The sequence below is a fragment of the Drosophila nasuta genome, chromosome 2R (genome assembly GCF_023558535.2).
Source record: "Drosophila nasuta strain 15112-1781.00 chromosome 2R, ASM2355853v1, whole genome shotgun sequence".
NCBI lineage: Eukaryota > Metazoa > Arthropoda > Insecta > Diptera > Drosophilidae > Drosophila > Drosophila nasuta.
The window spans coordinates 1,711,038-1,730,461 of NC_083456.1; the positions used below are offsets into that span (position 1 = coordinate 1,711,038).

Sequence of the window (19,424 nt, forward strand, 5' to 3'; positions counted from 1 at the left end):
ACTTATCGTTACTCTGTGCTCACAACCAGTTTTACGCTCTCGCATTCTCTGAGCATTTGGCACGGCATGAGTTAAGTTAAGTTCGCGACAGCTGCCGGCACAGCACAGCACACAGTGTTCCCAGTTGTATTAGTATTTTCGCATAGTAGTCAGTCTGAAATCGTCGGTCGATGAGCGCGGAAGTGCCGAAAAACAAGACAATAATTTAGACCGGAGAAGGCACAGGTCGCGAATTGTTTGAATGGCTTTGGCGTCGGGTATGGCTACATTCACAGCAGTGCATACGTTTACGTCAATGTGTATGTGTGGGTGAAGTAGAAGAGTAGACGTCTCAGACGAAGAAGTGGAAATAGTAAAATCGAAAGGCCAAGAAAAGAAATCAACACAGCAGCACTAACACTAACAAAGAAGCAACGTGTTCTTTTTTTTGTTGTGAATGCGAAATTGGAGTTTCTGTTGCTTTTCGCCGTCTTTTTGTCTCGACTCTCGTCGTACTGGAGCAAATTCGCGTCGCGTGTTTTGTGTTGTAAATCTCAGTTGAAACCTGCATGAATATTAGTTGGTAATTGTAGTAAGTGACCATGGCGCTATTTAATAATAGTGTAAACGAAAACAACACAAACAAAAACAACAACAAATACTTGGATTTAAACTGAACCGCGTGACACACAAATCGATTGACTTGGAATCTCTGAACTAAATTGAAGTGATATATGTATAGTATATAGTATAAATATAAACGCAAATATAACTTCTCTTTACGATTAAAACCAAACTATAAGGGTCGATATCACATCCGGATATATTGAAGCATTTACATACGTATATCTGACGTACATATATTCTATGCTGCATCTCTTTGTGCTCTTTGTGTGTGTGTGTGTATGCCAATGTGAGTCATCATAGAGTACGTAGTGTTTTAATATGCAATCACTGCACGCTTCCCTACATAGAAATTTTATTTTTAACCCTTGGCACATTCAACTTATTGTGCTGCATGCAAATTTCGACTACTTCGCCGTCAATCGTCTCGATTTTTAAAAGTGCGCCGATGCTATAAATAAAAAAAAAAACAAAAAAAAAAAAAGCAGGCCAACGGACCGTTAAGTAAAAATTTAAATGCAGTGCAGGTTTCTAAGATGTTTATTTTATATTTTATTTATAAAGTTGAATTTACTAAAGGCTTTCAGTATTTAACATTTAAATATTAAATAAACATATCTCTCAATGACTTACACTGTACATAATTATGTAAATAAAGTTTTTATCAAAATGTATGTACATATGTACATATTCTCTCATACCTCATACATCAGCACTGTTTTTCACTTTCTTTTCCTTTAAGTGTCATTCGCCTCAATGATTGCTTTATTTCATTAATTTTCTTAGATTTACAGTAAGTAATTATCAGCCAGCAGATAAGACATTTCACGTGACTTGCTTGACTTGATTTTTTAATTTGTGTCATTGGGTTTTATTGCTAAAATCAATGAGCTTCCCAAAATAACAAAATCGCATAACTTATTGTGTAAATTTCAAGTGTTTTTGAGTGTAGTGTATGATCGTATTGCAGGAGGTCAGTTATATATCGCAATATATAGTCTGTTAAAATGTATATAACATAAATACGCGTAATCAAATACTGCTTGTGTTGACTCAGTTCTCGACGAGTCGCTTTCAGAATTTTAAGTTACGCCAATATTATCAGTAAATAACTTTATATCTAAGCGTCACTTGAACAAAAAAATGTAATACATATATCTATAAAAGGCCAGCAAGTTTTACACTTTAATAAAATTGAGTTACACTTTAGGGTTAAAATATATATGTAATATTTTTATAATCATAACTGAAAGATTCGTATACACGTATAATTTCTTAAGGGCACTCACTGTATGCATACCCAAATGATTCATTTGCTTATCAGCTCCATTGTCTTGTTCTTTATTTGTTAAAAAAAAGTTCAACCTAACATGGAAAATCACACTTAATAACACGTTACTTAACAGAAACATAATCGAATCCGCAATCGTTTCATGACACAATTAATCTTCTATAATCAGCTGTCAAAATGCAGATTCTAATCAAAAGAAAACACTACGTCAAGACTAAGATTTGAATGCGACTTGTGAACAAATTTCATCGTCATAATCTATACGTAGTATATACCAAAGTATCTGGCTGTATTTACTGATTCTGACTGTGTTCAATTCTCTTTGTAAAATAAACCAAATGATGTCATGTTCCAGACCCAAAACCCGGCTCACATTCCCATACCAAAATACACAAAAAACAAGAATTATATAGACACACACATATATATGTATGTACATATGTTTATCACCATCCGTCTGAGCGTTGATCTGAGTTCGAGTTGTCTTTTTCGATCATTAGCTCACCGGTTTGCAGAATGCCTTTTGTTTGTTTATTCGCCATTTATACGGAAATTCATCAGCTGAACTGTATTTTCCTCTCTCGAAATACACGTGAATACAGATGTATATGTATTCGTATGAGCTCATCTTTACGCAACATTAAATACATCATGAGCTTCTCTTTATATAAGAACTTACAATATGTGCGAGTAGAGAGAAACAATACTAAACCAATACTTTTACGAGACTTGAAGTTTAACCGTTTGTAATTGATGTGCATTCGTAGCACTAGCATGTGGATGACCCTCATTGACACCTCCAGGCTGAGAGAACCGTGGAATCAGCATCGATAGCAGCGCCCACACGCGAGCTGTGAGCAATTCCACTTGCGGCAATTTCTGTATGCCATGTCTGTAGGGGATGACATATACTTGTGTATCTATCTATCTTGTGATGCATTTATCTAGAATTATTTTAAATTGCGGCAATTAATTTAATCAGCTTGGAAATTTTTTGTTGTTAAACAGAGTGCAACAGACTGCATTTCAATTGTATTCCGCATTGTATTGGATTCGTATGGGATTGACTTTTAGTTCAAACAATGCAATGAGTAAAAATCGATTTTTTAATTTAAAATGCAGTTTTGCTTCTGTTATTATTATATTTTTTGCTATGTTTTATTTTATACTGTCATTAATAATAAATGAACTATAGTTTACATCACATCACTGTATAATTTTTACGTACCTTTCATTTTTGCCCAGAATGTTAACAGACTCCAAAAAATTAGCATCTATCAAGAACATTCAGCGTGATGAGAAACCCTACAAAATATAACACTTAACATACTATAACAGTAATCTAGTAAAACAAAGAACTAAAAAGAAAGTTACAAAGAACTTGTCAAAATGACAATAACATACACAGGTGAAGTAGCCACTTGCCGTGGCTTTGGCTGTTTTCTCAAACTACTTCTCAGGTAAGTGAGAACTAATCTAATAATATCACATGTACTCACCCTCATGTAAATATACTATATACATAAGTATTAGTATCAGTAAAGAGTGTAAAATTGCTAGTCTAGTGCTAATTAAAGAACTGACGCTGGGAATTGACGTCTCCACAGTTGCTCTTTAGTCCGGTAGTGAGGAACGTTTGTCAATTGCAACTGATGCAAAAGGTACAATTTCCTCTCAATACGCAAGTAAAATAACATACATACATACACACATAATACAGATACAAGTTTGTCGACAACTCCACCCTATATGCGAGTAATCTAGTTCACATGGTAGTCATGTGTTTGACATCCGTCATGCATGTAATTTGAATTATCCGCACAAGTTTAATAAGTGCCAGGCAGTAGTTCGTCCCACACGATCCTAAATATTGACACATATTCCTATCTAAATGAATTGAACGTTTATTCGAATGTTTCGCTGATAATGTCAGCCTAATCATGATGTCACGAAACCTCTTCCTACTGCCTTCGTTAATAAAATTATCTTAAGTATAATTTTTAAGCATATTCTTAATTATAATTAATTCATTGCCTATAAATAATTATTTTTCATTGAAGTGAACCAAAACAGACAATGACAGACAATTGTTAAGTAGGAGAAGCCTTGAAATCTAACAGACGCTGATAAAAATTTCAAGTTTTGTTTTCCATTCCATGCTCTGATAAAAGAAAGATAAACTTCTTTTTAATGCTGTTGTTGTGGCTGTGTTATCGCAGAAAATATTTGATAAGACTCATTGTATCATGGGTGCGGGTTAATTGTGGGGTAGTCAAAGTTTTTTATAGCAATTAGCTGACTTTCGCAATGATCAGTGTATGTTTGTTTTTATGACGTTTTGTCAGCAACAAGTGGACGGTGGCATTACTATCGTTCAATATCACGTCGGCAAGCCTTTTAGATGACGTCGCCAGTATTGTATGGGCATTTCCATAATGTCGCACCGGACATTCGCACGAATCCAACACGAGAAACACAATATAATAAAAGCTAATTTTTAAATGACGAATACATATAATCAGAAATGGAACATAAGAGATTTGTTTTTGTGTATTCGGTTTTAAATGGAACCATCGTTTGAAATTATAAAGGTTATATAAACAGTCGTTATACAGTTAAACGGCTTATAACGAAATGCAAGGAACAAGCGAAATCAGAAAGTGGCAAAGCAACTTGTTTCAAAAATGAATATGGGTAATTCTCTGACGGATATTGCGTGCGACCATCTTTACAGTGAAAAAAAAACATAAACTAAAAGAATTTTAAAAATAAGTGAAGGTTATTCTTAAAGCTTTAGATTACTTCTTCAGTTTTACAATAAAATATATAAATTCGTGAATTTTTTGGTTTTGCGTACGAATTTGTTAATTTTTGCAATTATTAGAACAGAGAACAAAACAGAAAAAAATTCCAAAAATAATCTTTATTTTTTAAATTCTTTCAGGTCAGGTTTTTTTTTCACTGTAAAGATTGTCGCACGTGACATCCGGCAGAGAATTACCTATATATAAATGTTAAAATAATTGTTTAATATTAATTTTAATTGATCATTAAATATACAAATATATTAACAAGGTTTACTTTCAGATGGCGAGGAAGTATTTACAAATTGGTTTGGCTGGATCTTCTAGCATTTCTTACATTGTATTATGTACTCAATTTGGTCTATCGATTTGCGTTAAACGCCGATCAGAAGCAGTAAGTCGATAAACATTTTATCCCTTTCGAATATGAAATTCACTCTGGTCTCCTTGCAGAACTTTCGAAGAGATTGTGGCCTATTGTAATAGTCAACGTGAGCTCATTCCGCTCTCATTTGTGTTAGGTTTCTATGTATCAATTGTGATGACGCGCTGGTGGAATCAGTACACATCTATTCCCTGGCCTGATCCCATTGCAGTCTTCGTCAGCTCTAATGTGCATGGCCAGGATGAACGTGGTCGTGTTATGAGACGTACAATCATGCGATATGTGTGCCTATGCCTGACCATGGTTTTGGCCAATGTATCGCCCCGTGTTAAAAAGCGTTTTCCGGGACTAAACAATCTCGTGGAAGCGGGTTTACTAAATGAAAACGAGCGCACAATTATTGAGACAATGAACAAATCGTTTCCACGACCCTCAAAGCACTGGCTACCCATTGTATGGGCTGCCAGCATCATTACCAGAGCTCGAAAAGAGGTACATAATTCTCATAGTTTCGATATCCCTTTGATTACTATTTCGTTATCATCTATCAACAGGGTCGTATTAGGGACGATTTTGCTGTTAAGACTATCATTGATGAACTGAACAAGTTCCGGGGTCAGTGTGGTCTGCTAATAAGTTACGACACCATCAGTGTGCCTTTGGTTTACACCCAAGTGGTTACTCTGGCGGTCTACTCCTATTTCTTGACCTGCTGCATGGGTCAGCAATGGACCGATGGAAAGGTCGCTGGCACAGCAGGATTTTTGAACAAAGTCGATTTGTACTTTCCAGTATTCACCACTCTCCAGTTCTTCTTCTATATGGGATGGCTGAAAGTGGCCGAGTCTCTAATCAATCCCTTCGGCGAAGACGATGACGATTTCGAGGTTAGTTGCTAAGTTCTTAAAGCTTAAGCTGTCAAATTTATTCATATATGGTTATTTCATAGGTAAACTGGATGGTGGATCGAAATCTACAGGTCTCCTATCTGATTGTGGATGAAATGCACCACGATCATCCGGAACTGCTCAAAGATCAGTATTGGGATGAGGTGTTCCCCAATGAACTACCATATACGATTGCCGCCGAACGGTTTCGTGAAAATCATCCAGAGCCTTCAACCGCCAAAATCGAGGTGCCCAAAACAGCGGCAATGCCCTCGACAATGTCCTCAGTGCGCATTGATGAAATGGTTGGTAATAATGGCACCAGTAGCATGGCTGCGCCAAAGCCGCTTGCCGATGAGCAGCAAGGCGCACCCCTGCAGACAGTTACTTATGACCTTTCCAAGGGGGCGCCAGACGAGGAGGTTAGAATCAAAACGTTGGCAGCAATTACTACGCAGAAGAATGAGCACCAAATAATTTGGCTAAACTTATTCCTAACTCATGTACTCATGCAATTACATGTGGTGAACAATTCGAGATCGAAATCAATATTCTAACCTTCTATTTTAAAGTGAATTCCGCACGGGATTCCCGATCATTGGCATATCAAATCACATCGGTGCTTGGTAGTTATATACCTGCGTCATAATCATAAAAATATTAAAACTATTGAACAAATAATTTTTATTAGCGCTTCCACAGTGAATTCTATTAAGAAAAAATGCATAATTATTATTACTGTTCATCTAAACTAGCGTCTCTAGCTTTTATGTTAAAGTATCTAATAGGATTCACTGTATGGCAGCTCTCATCAAAATTTGAATCCAAATCTAGATGTAAACTAATTGGTGTTTGTGTCTGTCCTAATTATAAGATTGCATACTAACTTTTGATTCTAACATAATCTATTTGCCTACAGCCTCTAACTGCATCACAATGCATTGAACGGCCTTACTTTGCTTTTATTTTCTTAGTGCACTCCAAATACACAACTGCACCCTGTACCTCTAATGGTTTTAAGTAACTAATGCACATATTTGATTTTCTTGTCCTGATAACTCGCGATTCATTAAATAATATGTACCTTCGTCACCCCACTCTGCAGGCAGACGATGCCAGCGGCATTCATTTCTCGGCTGGCAATGGTAAAATGCGTTTGGGCCTGGGATCCTCGCCCAGTTTGGTTAGCGTATCTGGTACATTGTCTCGGGTAAATACAGTGGCTTCGGCGCTTAAGCGATTCCTTAGTCGAGACGACAGCCGTCCTGGTTCCGCAACTCCCAATGACGATCCGAACAAGTATCGTTTTCCGACCAGCGCTAGTTCGGCCAGTTTAACAGGCGGTGTCACCGCTGCTGCTGGAGTTAAGCCTACAGGCAGTATGCGAATAACGGACCAGGTCATTGAGGAGGTGGACGAACAGGCCACCATTACATCAATGCGTCCAACAGAGCCACGTCCCAATGTAATGGACTTATTCTCACAACCCATTGGACAAACCCAATCAATTCCGTTACAACCCCCTCTGCCGGCCGCATCAACGATTCCACCCGCAACACAAGTGCGCTCCCAACCCATGGATATACCAAGGCGTTCACCTACATATGAGCGAGCCCAATCGCAGTACGAGCCAACTCCATCGCTGTTTCCACCCGGTGGCGTGGATGCACTGCTGAGCACCTCGGCTCCAGTCGGAGACTCTCTGTTGTCGGCTGCTACAGCGCCAAGCTCGCCCGTGGGTGACAGCAGCAAATCCCTCTATGATCAACAAAAGGCCGCGAGCCGAGAGACAGGTATGTTGATGATCGTTATCGGGATCGTGATTGCCCACGCTCGCACATTCTTGTTTGATATTCACATCTAACATTTATCTTCATATCCGTCCATCTACACAATTACTCGACGACGCTTAACACTCAACCTTATAACGTTAAAGCGATTGAGAGACCTGATGCACCACAGTTTTTCAGGTGGTTCGTAACACCCGGTAAAGTTCAAGCATTATCCATTGGCATCCAAGTTTTTTTTATTTTGTTGTTGTTCTAAATAATCGTTGCCAATCATTAATTCCTTTGCGTTTGTGCGTCCTTTTAAATTTCAATTTTCTTAATTGGATTAAAAATAAAGTATTCTCCAATTGATACAACTATTTAATTTATAATTAATTAACCATCAGTATTAACCGGAATGTAGTAACCCTTGGAATTTGTAGATCGTACTTGTATACTTGCAATATTGCTTTACAGCCGTTGAAGCATTCCTACTTTCGTAACTATCCTATTTATATACTTATTTACTCTGAGCCTACCTAAGCTTTCCGTTAGAAGTTGCGTTTGTCTCTTGATATTGGTTTATTTGCGTTGACTACAAAACCCGTAAATTTGATTTGTAATTAATATGTATATATGCTCTTACAGTAGAGAACTTGGACATTAAGACATCGAGTGATGTTCTGACCAACGTCGCAGCCGCTGCAGCAACAGCAGCCGCAACCGCTGCAACTGCAGAGCCAGTGCCGGATGAGGGTGACGACTTTGAGAAGTTGAAAGCAGCCCGAGAAAAAGAAAAATTAAAACGACAGCAAATAAACTTGGCACGCACCATTAGCACTGCACCTGGCGTGGATCCCAGTGGCGTTTCTCTAGTGCCTGTTGTGCCGGTTGCTGTACCAATCGCAGCAGTTGCACCTCAAGCTCAAGCACAAGCTACTGCGCTGCCGACAAATGCTTCCAGCGCTGATTTACTCTCTGGAAATGATCCAGTCAGCAGTTCGACGATCAAATCGGAGGATGTAGCTCCGGGCAGCTGAGCTAGCCATCCCGGCCCATAGTATTCAGACATACTCATTCAATGTGTGTGATCCAGCATATTAATGTACGTTTTCAACATAAAACTAGCTAGCGTAACTGAATAGAGATTAAGTCATGTTAACCTACTATATTACATATTCAATACATTAGTCTGCATAGTGACGGACCCAGCTGAGGAATTTTCAAAATATGAAGCTCGAACTTGAGTGAGAATGGACCTACAATTTAATGTATTTTATGCAAATACAAAGTAATTAACATTAAGGGAAAAGTGATTTGAATCTTTAAATAAACTAAGTTTTTCTAATTACGCTTTGAGTTTTAATCTAGTTTAATCAAATGCTTATGAAAAATATTAGAAAATGTACTTCAACGTACCTTCTACCGGTTGTAAGAGAATATAATCAAATGAGTGTAAACATTGCAGCTGAGATGTTATTTTACCCAACAAAATTATTTCTAAACAAAACCCTATGGAGTATTGTCGTTAAGCTTTGTACCTCCAGCTGTTACAATTTCTCAACTTTTTGTAAACATACAGGCTTAACCTTCACAGATTTTATTGCCTTTTCTAAATTTAACTATTCTTTAATAATTGTGTGAGCTTCTGTAAAACAGCAAATAAAATTGGCTAATACCGGTCTAGTAAAACGAATACTATTTGTGCGAAGTGTTTAGAAATTGTAATATATTAGATCAATTTTATCATGATTATATTTCGCATGAACTACCGTCCCGTTTCCCACATATACTTCGCTTTCATTTAGGTGGTACATCTAATGATATTTAATGTAGATCTAGATGCTTAATCAATAGAACTATAAAAAATTAACATAAACGAGAGCGTTAAAAGTTACGGTTATTAAGATTGTGGGGCCAAAAAATGTTTTCAATTGCCTTGAAAATTATAAGTGTGTTCTAATGGCGTTATTTAATAACGTCCCACTTGTCCCCCATAGCGATCCTGTGTTGGACGACTACCACCATACATGCCTCCGCCAGCGCCACTATTTCCCTGATAGCCTCCAGAGCGGTCGTTGTAAGTGCGATCAAAGCGGCTTGGTGTTTGTGTCATTGGGCGCCAATTGTTGTCTTCAATTGGGGCAGACTTCTGCCACGAATTATTACCATGCATATTTGATGACATTCCATTATTGGTATATGACTTCAAAGGACCGCTGCTACCACCCAAATGACCGCTTCCACTACCTCCACCAGAAGGCGCCCAAATATTCACATTATTCGAGTTGCTTCCGTAGCCGCCGGCGGCTCCACTGCTAGTCGAGTTTTCGTATCTCTTGTTTCCACTAAAGTAAAAAAAGCGTTAGTTATTAGTTGTCATTTAAATTTAGGTTTGTTGCCTACTGTAACTTACTGCGACATGCTATGGGTATCATCGACGCCACCACGTCTGTAATTTGAGTTGTTACTGCGATCGGAATCATTGTAGCGCCCACCGCCAGAGCCGCTGTTTGTATTGTTTTTGTGAGCATAGGAGCTAGTCACGTTGCCAGTGTTGTTCTTGTGTACATAGGAGCTTGTGACTCCCCCACTATTACTCTTGTGAACATATGAACCACTTGATCCGCTGGCTCCAACACCACCGGACGAAACTGGTAAGTGACGGACTTCTACCTCGCGCTTGTAATCATCACGTTTGCTGGTTGTCGACGATTGATAATCGTGTTTGGAACTGGAGGACACATAATCATTGCCCCCGGAACGCTTACTGGGCACAGCTCCGTAATCATCCATGGCACCACGTTTGGTGCCAGTGGTACTACCATAATCCCCACGTTTATTTGAATACTCCAAACGCTTTGAGCTGGAATAGTCCTCAAGGCTGCGCTTTGAACTTGATGATGTACCATAATCATCGTGCTTTTTATCATAAGAGCTAGTACTGCAAACAAAAATTTTAATATTGAATACATTTCGAAGATGCATTGAGTAAAAAACGATGATCTTACTTTCGTGAGCTCACCAAAGAGGCATCAAAGCGCGGCGGCGGAGGTGCATCAAAGACTGCAGAGCGCTTTCGATCTGAGGCGTCGTTGTAGCGATCATCAGTTCGCTTACTTGCAGAACGCTTAACAGGATCATCACGAGACTCCATAATCCTTGAATACCAATTCAAAAGTGGCAATTTTAGAAAGATGAAAAAAGCAAAAATATGATATATTAACAACATTTTAAAAGTAGGCGAACAGTTCATCATATCTTAATATATGTATGTAGGAATATAAGAGACTACGATGCAGATGCAGTTCTCATTTACAGTTGCATCCACATCAATGCAATGCAAAAGCATTTGCCTACACTGCCCGGCAGTTACATGTAGGTTGAAGAGACAACGCGGTGGCTGCAACTTGTTGCCCGAATTTGCCAAAGGCCTTTCAGAGAATATGTAAAAATAATATATGGTGTTTGTTGTTTTTTAGCGTTGTGTGTGCAACGCGTTTACGATAATCATACTTCATCTGTTGACGCTTCAATTCGAGGCGTTCCAGCTCGATTTTCTCACGCTCCAGTTTTTTGACGCTCCCGCTCCATACGTAGAAGTTCTGCCTTCTCCCGCTCAAGGCGTTCCCGCTCGATAGCCAGCTTGCGTCGCTCCTCAGCCAAGCGTTCTTCCTCTACTCGCTGGCGCTCTCGAGCCTCACGACGTCGTCTCTCCTCTTCGCGAATCTCACGTTCCCGTTCACGCAATCGCTGACGTTCCCGCTCCTCACGTATCTTCTGGTAAGATAACATCTCGCGCTGGCGTCTCTCGCGTTCACGTTGACGCTGCTGTATCTCACGATCAACGTCTCGTGGATGACGGCCCGGACGCCGCTCGTTAGACCCATCACGATTTTGAGACTTGTGTCCCGTGCCCGAGCGATGATCACGTTCGTGGCGCTTGTCCCCACCACCCAAAGACTTGTCCTTTTCGTCACGTAGCTTGTTGCGGTCTTTGTCTTTGCCATCACGCTTGCTTCCGGATTCACCACCCAAACTCTTGCCATCTGCGCTACCTTCACCACCCTTCTTGTCCTCAACGCCATAACCCTTGGATCCACATTTCTTATCGTCGTCCTTCTTTTTGGCATCACTGGGCTTGTTGTTAGCCTTGCTGCTGCCCTTGCTGTTGGACTCCTTCGATGAGCTGGCGCTGCTGCCAATCTCATTCTTGGTGCGTTCCACGGAAATAATGCGTCCATGTAGCTCCGTACGATGTAGATTCTCAATGCAGCGTGATGCGTCTCCTGACGAGGACATAGTTACATATCCGTAACAACGAGTGCCTGGAGTGCGAGTATTGGTTACCACTTTGGCGCCAATAACTTTGCCAAACTTCGAGAATATGGCCTTCAAATCACTGGCGCGTGTAAGCGTGGACAAACCAGATACCCATAGATTGCGTGAAAGTAGAGCCTGCTTGCCAGCTGCACTAGACGATGCACTAGCACCACCTGTGCCTCCGCTCGATCCCAATCCGGATCCCGTTTTGTTGGCAGCGGCACCCGATGATGCAGTTGCTGTACCTGCTGTTGCTACTGCTGCTGCTGTCGATGATTTTTCTGCAAGTTCCATGTAAATAATAACAATATTGGAAGAGAGTTATGGTCAGAGCTGAGTGGCTTTAACTGGTTAACAGTTTTGGTATTGGTTTTGTTTTGATCATTAAGGGAAGCACTTTAAACGCACACTTTATAGTTGTAGCTGCTTGCTGAAGTCTCGTGAATTATCGACAAAACGAACATAACTAACTATACTGTCATTATTTTACTACGCGCTTAGAACGCAAAGAGAGTGTGAATTTGATTGGGTTGCTGCAAATGCTCAAGCTGTCTTCCTCCTACGTTAAAGACGAATGTCGTTGAAAGAAAGCCACCGTCGTCTTTGTGATGAAAATGCCATTAGCCGCCGCTGCTTGATCGAAGTTATTAGCTTGATGCTGTCGCCGCTGTCAATCCATAATATATGCGTTCTAGGTCCACCCATTGTCCTGAATGTTGTCCAAGTACGCCACATCCAGTTCCATTGTCAAGCTTCACATCAGCATCATAAGTTAACGTAAATTTGACCGAGATTTATTGATATTGGTGAAGCTGAGAAGTCGCCTGGGATGGATAATCGTCATCAAAAAACCGTCTTATGTCGTCTTATGTGATCTCTCGTTGTATCTCCGAAGGTATTATCATTATTATTTATATTAAAGGTTTGCTCACAATTAAATTCAAGCCAAATTTCACACAAATTTGTTTCGATTTCTCGTTTGTGAGTTTTTGGTCAATCAATTTGGTCCTCTCCAGTATCCAACCAAATTCACACTCTCTTGCACACTACACAACACAATGTTTTTTTGAAAGCTTTTATATAATTCATGCATTTCCTATTCAACTTACGCATGTAACCTTACTAAACACTGATCTCCTTGGTGCAATAATAACTAAAATTACCTTTATCATCTTTTTGACTTGAGGATTTGGATGCCAATTTTTGATCACTGATCGGGGTTCCCGTGACAAACATAGAAAAGAATTAACAAAGAAATACAAAATATTAATTATAACAGTGTCATGCGTGCCAGTGTCCATTTTGACAAACTTGTGTATAATACGCTACTTAGTGAATGTATAAATATATATGGTACATTAATTACACTCGAAATATTCTCTGAATAATTTAAGTACAATTTGTTTTTATTTACAACAAACTCTACGTGACATAGAGGATCGAGTGTGCGACTGTGAGTTAGCTGCTATCCATTTCGAATACAATCAAAACAATGCACTATTCATTTTAAAATAAAGCGAATTAACATACCGCAAAGATACTTATTAAAAAGCATACCAAATGCTATTTGGTATATTGGTACAGTACTACATTCAAAATATACCAGAGTGCAAAATATACCGAACTGTCAACCAAAGCAACTAAGATACATATGTACATATGTACACATATGATACATATGTACAAAAGAATTTCTTTAATGACTTCGACCATTTTTATCTGATCGCAACAAAATTTTCAGTAATAATAAAATCTAAAAATATTATAGCTTTATCTCTTAAGTCTCTGAAATCCAGTGTTTCATACGGACAATCAGACAGACGGACATGGCTGTATTGTCTTGGCTGTTGACGCTGATCAAAAGTATATATAATTTATAGTCGCAAATGCCTCTTTCTATCTGTTACATACATTTCCTGGAGCCACAAAGTTACAATACCCTTGTACCCTATGGGTAGCGGGTATAAACACAAGCAAGAGGTATCGAAATAAGATACCAGAGCCCCAATGTTTATAAAACCGTGTAATTATTGTAATTAAGCCCGAAGAACTACACTTTATTCGCACATTTTTAATTGGATTCCCAAATTTTATAAATTTAACTGTGCTCTGTGAAACTATTAAAATAAACTTGAAAATCAATCAAATGTACTGTAGACGATAATAATTAAAGATAATAAAGAATAGATAGATCTCATCAACAAACCTGATGTCCTTTTTCTCAGCGGTTTTCTCATCTTTTTTCTTTAAGCGAGTTCCTTCGTCTTCCTTGTGATTCTTCTTGTCCACATCCTTAGATGTGTTCAATTTTTCTAATTTATTGGCAGGTTTTACTAAAATGGGAATTAGGAACATTTAAAAGTTAATAAAATTAATTTACAGTATCGAAATGCCCAAGAACGTGACATTCGTACGTCCTTAAACGAAAAAAATTATGTCAAAAATATACATTCTCTTAAAAAAAAAATTGTTTTTCTATTTTTTTCTATATTTTATATGAATGAAAAACCCTAGATCGCGAACGTGGAACGCGGAAATGATATTTGACTTTTCAATAAAGTAATATAGATTTCTATTAGTAAGCACTATTAAGAAGTATTGTTATTGCTTTTTTTGTATTTTACAATTTTGTAAATACTTGTTACGTAACATCGCGAACGTGAAATTCTTACCATCAACATATTTGTATTTATTCACACTTTGTTAACAAAGAATTAATAGAAGACGATATGGGGAAAAGGATATAGACTGCTGCCCTGCGTTGTTTCTAACACCAATCATTTTTTACTGTGAATTTTACTTTGACATTGATATACTGTGGATCACAACTTATTTCAATCACCACCAACTGACAACTTAAATAGGTATTGAATTTATTTGATCGCAGGATTTTAGTTTAAAGTTTTAACAAAAAGATATTCTTTCATTTATTCTCTTTCTGTTTACTATTTAGTATTATTGAAAAACAAAAAATAGCGAAAAAAAAGTACCATAGCTTATTTCAACCCTATACGAGGATCAGTTTCCTAGAAAAATAACGGTTCTTTATTGATGTATCGCTTTGTGTAATTGGTATGTTACTTTTTCACTATTTTTTATTTCATTCAATTTAGAATTTAAAAGTAATGAAAAGGTAAATTTTTCCTGGAAATGGCAATATTGCAGATCACAAATAGTTAATTTAAGTTTATGGTGATGTAAAAATCAAATTTTGAAATAACTATATGATTATCGCAATAATTTAAAAATATTATATTAATTAGACGGAATATTCAAAAAATTAAGAGTGTACCAAATTTAAACCGGATCATTAAAATGCAACTGAAATGTTATTATGATAATATTGAAATAAGTTGTATAAAATTAAATTTAAACATATACTTACCCGACTTTATCGATTTGTCGTCAGGAGCCTGCAATGATATTTGTATATGAGCCCACACAATTATTCAAATATATTAAACGATTAATTACCTCATCGTGCAAGAGCTGCTGCTCGTCCTCGCCAATTGTAAGATTGATAGATTCATCATTGTCAATGTTAACAGTATCGCCTGTGTTTTCTTCCTGCAGCTCATTGTCTGTAGGTGTCTTTTCTTCGCCTTTTTCGGCGGTGTCTTCTTTATCTGCGTCTTCCTCAGTAGATATCTTCTTGCGGCCGTAATCGTCGTCAGCTTCTTGTTCCTCATCGTCGTCATCCTCATCATCTAGAATAACGCATTCATCATCCACATCACCAACTTGATCAATTTCATGTCCATCATCGTCGGCATGACGAGGATTATCCACACCATCCGCATTTGCGGCAGTTTCAACAGATGCCTCTTCATTCTCCTCTTCTGGGTCAACTGGCTCTTCCTTAATGTGAACGTCAGACTCAATTGGTTTCGGTAATGATTTCTTTGCCCTTGCGGCCGGCACAATCAAATGTGTGTTAGGATCTATACCCTCCTCTTTTAATGCCTAAAATATTAGATAGTTAAATACCACGTTGCTAACTACAATTTTTGATTAAGTACCCTTTGAAGACGTTCGATAAGCACTGCCTTTGGACCGACGGTCTCAAGCTTGCGCTTTTCCAATTCATCCTTAAGGTCACACACACGCAACTCGGCGACGTTCTTGCCACTCTCTAACATATTTAGTTGCAATTATAAAGACACTCGCATAAAAATTAAATTACGGCACACGTTAATATTTTATCGACAGAAAAAATATTTTATGACTACCAGATTTCACAACGTATGTTACTACTGAATGCTTGCCGAGAACCTTTCACAATTTTTTTCTTAAATCCAAAATGGCGACCCCACAATACTTATCAGGGATGGCTTTGAAATCGCAATTCATAAAAAAATCGAATGTTTTTGCTCGATAAGCTATCGATTTTGATCAATTTAGTGAACCAAATAAATAATAACAAATAAAATTGTATAAATAGGAATTCACAACATTATTTTATTTAGAACTACGATAAATTACGTTACAAGATGTTTTATTTTGGTTTTGAGATTTTGTTGTTTTTAAATGTGGTCACACTTTTACACCACTGTCTTTTCGGTACATGATTGCAAACAAAATAAGTTTGCCCTAATCCGTGAAATATGTCTGTGGTCATCGAGACTACACTGGGCGACTTGACGGTGGATCTGTTCACAGACGAGCGACCAATTGCGTGCCTGAACTTCATAAAGCTATGCCAGCTAAAGTATTACAACTTCAACCTTTTTCACACGGTGCAACAAGGCTTCATAGCGCAAACCGGCGACCCCAATGGCTCTGGAGATGGCGGCTCCTCCATTTGGGGTGTTGTGGAGGGAGCACACAAGCGTTTCTTTGAGGCCGAATACATACCGAAGATTCATCATTCAAGCGCCGGACTGGTCTCATTTGTCAGTGCTGGCAAAAACCTTGTGGCATCACAGTTCTTCTTCACGCTTGGTGAGAATCTAACTTCTCTGGATGGGACTCACTGCGTTTTTGGTGAGGTAGTGGAGGGACACGAGTTGCTGCGCAGTCTAAACGATGCCATTGTCGATGATAACTTCCGTCCTTATCAAGACATACGTATCACCCATACAGTTGTGCTCGAGGATCCGTTTCCCAATCCACGCGGCTTTCAAGTACCCAGCCGTTCGCCGTCTCCCAGTGCAGAGCGGTTGAAGAATGGACGCATTGCCGCCGATGAGGACATCGACGACACCGACGGGAAGACCATGGAGGAAATGCAAGAATTGCTGGCTGAGCGTGAAGCCAAAGCACGTGCTACAATTCTTGAAATAGTGGGTGATTTACCAGATGCGGAGATGGCGCCGCCGGAGAATGTTCTGTTTGTATGCAAACTGAATCCCGTGACAACCGATGATGACCTGGAGATCATATTCAGCCGGTTTGGCGTCGTAAAGGGATGCGAGGTAATACGTGATCGCAAAACAGGTGACTCCTTGCAATACGCTTTCGTGGAGTTCGACAACCAGAAGTCATGTGAAGCAGCCTATTTTAAAATGGACAATGTGCTTATCGATGATCGACGTATTCACGTCGACTTCTCGCAATCTGTATCCAAGGTGACTTGGCGCGGCAAAGGCCGTGGTGTTGTTGGTTCTGATGGAAAGCTGGATTTCAATAATTTGAGAGAAAAAAATGGATATAGTAATATGAATAAAACCAGAGAAGATGGACGGAATAAGGCTGAGTACGACCAGCATAATCAGAGAAGCCGAATGAGTTCTAAGGAGCGTAGAAAGGCTCGTGAGCTTCGCCACCAAGAACAGAAAGATAGTCATCGATCAAGAGATGATAACGCTCGACGTCATAGAGAACGATCACGGTCAAGGGATCGATCTACTCAGTACCGATCACGATCGAGAAATCGGCATACTCAGCGACGTTCCCGATCAAAGGATTGGCCTACCCAGCGACGTTCCCGATCAAAGGATCGGCCTACCCAGCGACGTTCCCGATCAAAGGAACGGCCCACCCAGCGATCTATCCAGCGGCGCTCGCGATCAAGAGATCTGCATTATCAGCGACATTCGCAATCTTATGATTCGCATCGTAGAAACCCATCATCAGCTTACAAGGGTAATAATTACTCGACCGAATATAGAAGTCAATTGGATCATAGCTTTGAAAGAAGAGATGCGGATGAAAGGTAAACTATACGAGTATAATACAATATGCATTAAGCGTGTAAACACTTGAATTCTATATTTACTGTACACACAGAAAGCAAGAAAACGTCAAGGTCGATGACAACAGCAGAAGGCGTAAGGAGGACTGGTCTGGAAGTTCAACAAAAGGAAAAAAGAAATCCAAACGTGCCAAGATCAGCAAATCCTCAGACAGTGAATCATCCTCATCTGATGACAGTTCGGACGCTAGCTCCAAAGGCAGCACACCCTCGTCATCAGAACCTAGAAAGAGGCAAAAGAAACCCAAGAAATCCAAGTCGAAGAAACACAAGTCCAAAACAAAGCACAAGAAATAATAGTTGGATAGTTTATTATTAACAATATACAATTTGGTTCCACATCTAGTACAATTACTTCTTTTCGGCCTCTAATGCAGCCATTGCAGCTCCGCCACAACAATTGGAGGTCCTATCACCTTTTCGCCTTCGTGGTGGTTCAATAACAGCATCGGGATTGAATACCACATTGTCTAGGCGTGTTGTCTCTGGCGTGATTCGAAGTTCTGTGGAGGAACCACGCCATTAATAAGAAATGTTTTAAATAATTGCCTGGCACTCACCGTAAACATCATCCTTCCGCTTTTCTGCCTGTATTATATTAGTGCGTAGCTCATGGTCTACGTCGATGGCTAACTTGATCATCTGCATAAAATTGACATTAATTCACATTATATTATTCTTTAAATATTTACCTTTTGAATTTCCTCCACATTGGACTCGCTTCGGTTCTGTCGAAATGAGTCGTTTATTTTATGCCTGCCCTCCAATAAGGCTCGGTTATCACCATGAAACACATATTGTCGTGTACGGTGCAATTTCTTGAACACACTCAACACCTATTACACAAGCAACCATTCCATACATTTATTAAACAAAATGCAAACATCAACATTACCTGGTGCTTCAGTGGTTGGGACATTGTATGTGACATAAGCAACGTGACCGGCCGTTGAATTTCAAAATATACTGTTTTGATATTTTTAAGAATAATATACTAAACTATTCCATATAACCGAATTAAAGCTTAACTGTTGAGTATAAAAAAATTTAAAACGAAGGTTTTAAGAAAATAATAAATCTCTTAAAAAAAAATTGTTACACAAAATTTATTCGATTCTGGAAGTCCCCAAGTAGCAGCGACACATTCAATAAATTTATCGATATATCCA

The 19,424-nt window shown here is 38.8% G+C and overlaps 4 protein-coding genes across 13 annotated transcripts; 2 read left to right on the forward strand and 2 right to left on the reverse strand.

The window, feature by feature from the left end:
• The first annotated feature begins 154 nt into the window (after positions 1 to 154).
• On the forward strand, positions 155 to 9,087 carry LOC132786733 (bestrophin-2). 10 transcript variants are annotated; one of them, XR_009632477.1, is made up of 10 exons: positions 155 to 571; positions 3,140 to 3,354; positions 4,982 to 5,092; positions 5,152 to 5,575; positions 5,638 to 5,970; positions 6,033 to 6,392; positions 7,076 to 7,763; positions 7,907 to 7,957; positions 8,388 to 8,844; positions 8,931 to 9,087. XR_009632477.1 is itself a non-coding variant. In XM_060793354.1 (9 exons), exons 2-9 carry the CDS (start codon positions 3,284 to 3,286, stop codon positions 8,777 to 8,779), a joined length of 2,430 nt encoding a protein of 809 aa, XP_060649337.1. In that variant the 5' UTR covers positions 155 to 571; positions 3,140 to 3,283; the 3' UTR covers positions 8,780 to 9,087. The 10 variants fall into 10 exon arrangements, 9 of the variants coding, with proteins under 9 accessions (XP_060649337.1, XP_060649345.1, XP_060649338.1 ...); XM_060793354.1 differs by having other exon boundaries at positions 8,388 to 9,087; XM_060793362.1 differs by having other exon boundaries at positions 6,033 to 6,275; positions 8,388 to 9,087.
• A 389-nt stretch (positions 9,088 to 9,476) lies between these two features.
• Positions 9,477 to 16,358, reverse strand: LOC132786732 (SAFB-like transcription modulator). The gene is given in 10 exon segments (XM_060793353.1): positions 9,477 to 10,087; positions 10,156 to 10,683; positions 10,751 to 10,900; positions 11,256 to 11,314; positions 11,316 to 12,343; positions 13,226 to 13,272; positions 14,269 to 14,395; positions 15,448 to 15,475; positions 15,537 to 16,025; positions 16,082 to 16,358. Coding segments are annotated over 10 exon segments (2,952 nt in total). The 5' UTR covers positions 16,202 to 16,358; the 3' UTR covers positions 9,477 to 9,711.
• A 143-nt stretch (positions 16,359 to 16,501) lies between these two features.
• Positions 16,502 to 18,600, forward strand: LOC132786734 (peptidyl-prolyl cis-trans isomerase sig-7). The gene is made up of 2 exons (XM_060793364.1): positions 16,502 to 18,216; positions 18,291 to 18,600. The coding sequence occupies exons 1-2, from the start codon at positions 16,667 to 16,669 to the stop codon at positions 18,550 to 18,552; spliced, it is 1,812 nt and encodes a 603-aa protein (XP_060649347.1). The 5' UTR covers positions 16,502 to 16,666; the 3' UTR covers positions 18,553 to 18,600.
• LOC132786737 (complex III assembly factor LYRM7) lies at positions 18,550 to 19,321 on the reverse strand. Its single transcript, XM_060793369.1, has 4 exons — positions 19,151 to 19,321; positions 18,948 to 19,091; positions 18,816 to 18,897; positions 18,550 to 18,758 (listed from the first exon to the last, which is right to left on the reverse strand). The coding sequence occupies exons 1-4, from the start codon at positions 19,184 to 19,186 to the stop codon at positions 18,607 to 18,609; spliced, it is 414 nt and encodes a 137-aa protein (XP_060649352.1). The 5' UTR covers positions 19,187 to 19,321; the 3' UTR covers positions 18,550 to 18,606.
• Positions 19,322 to 19,424: the final 103 nt, after the last annotated feature.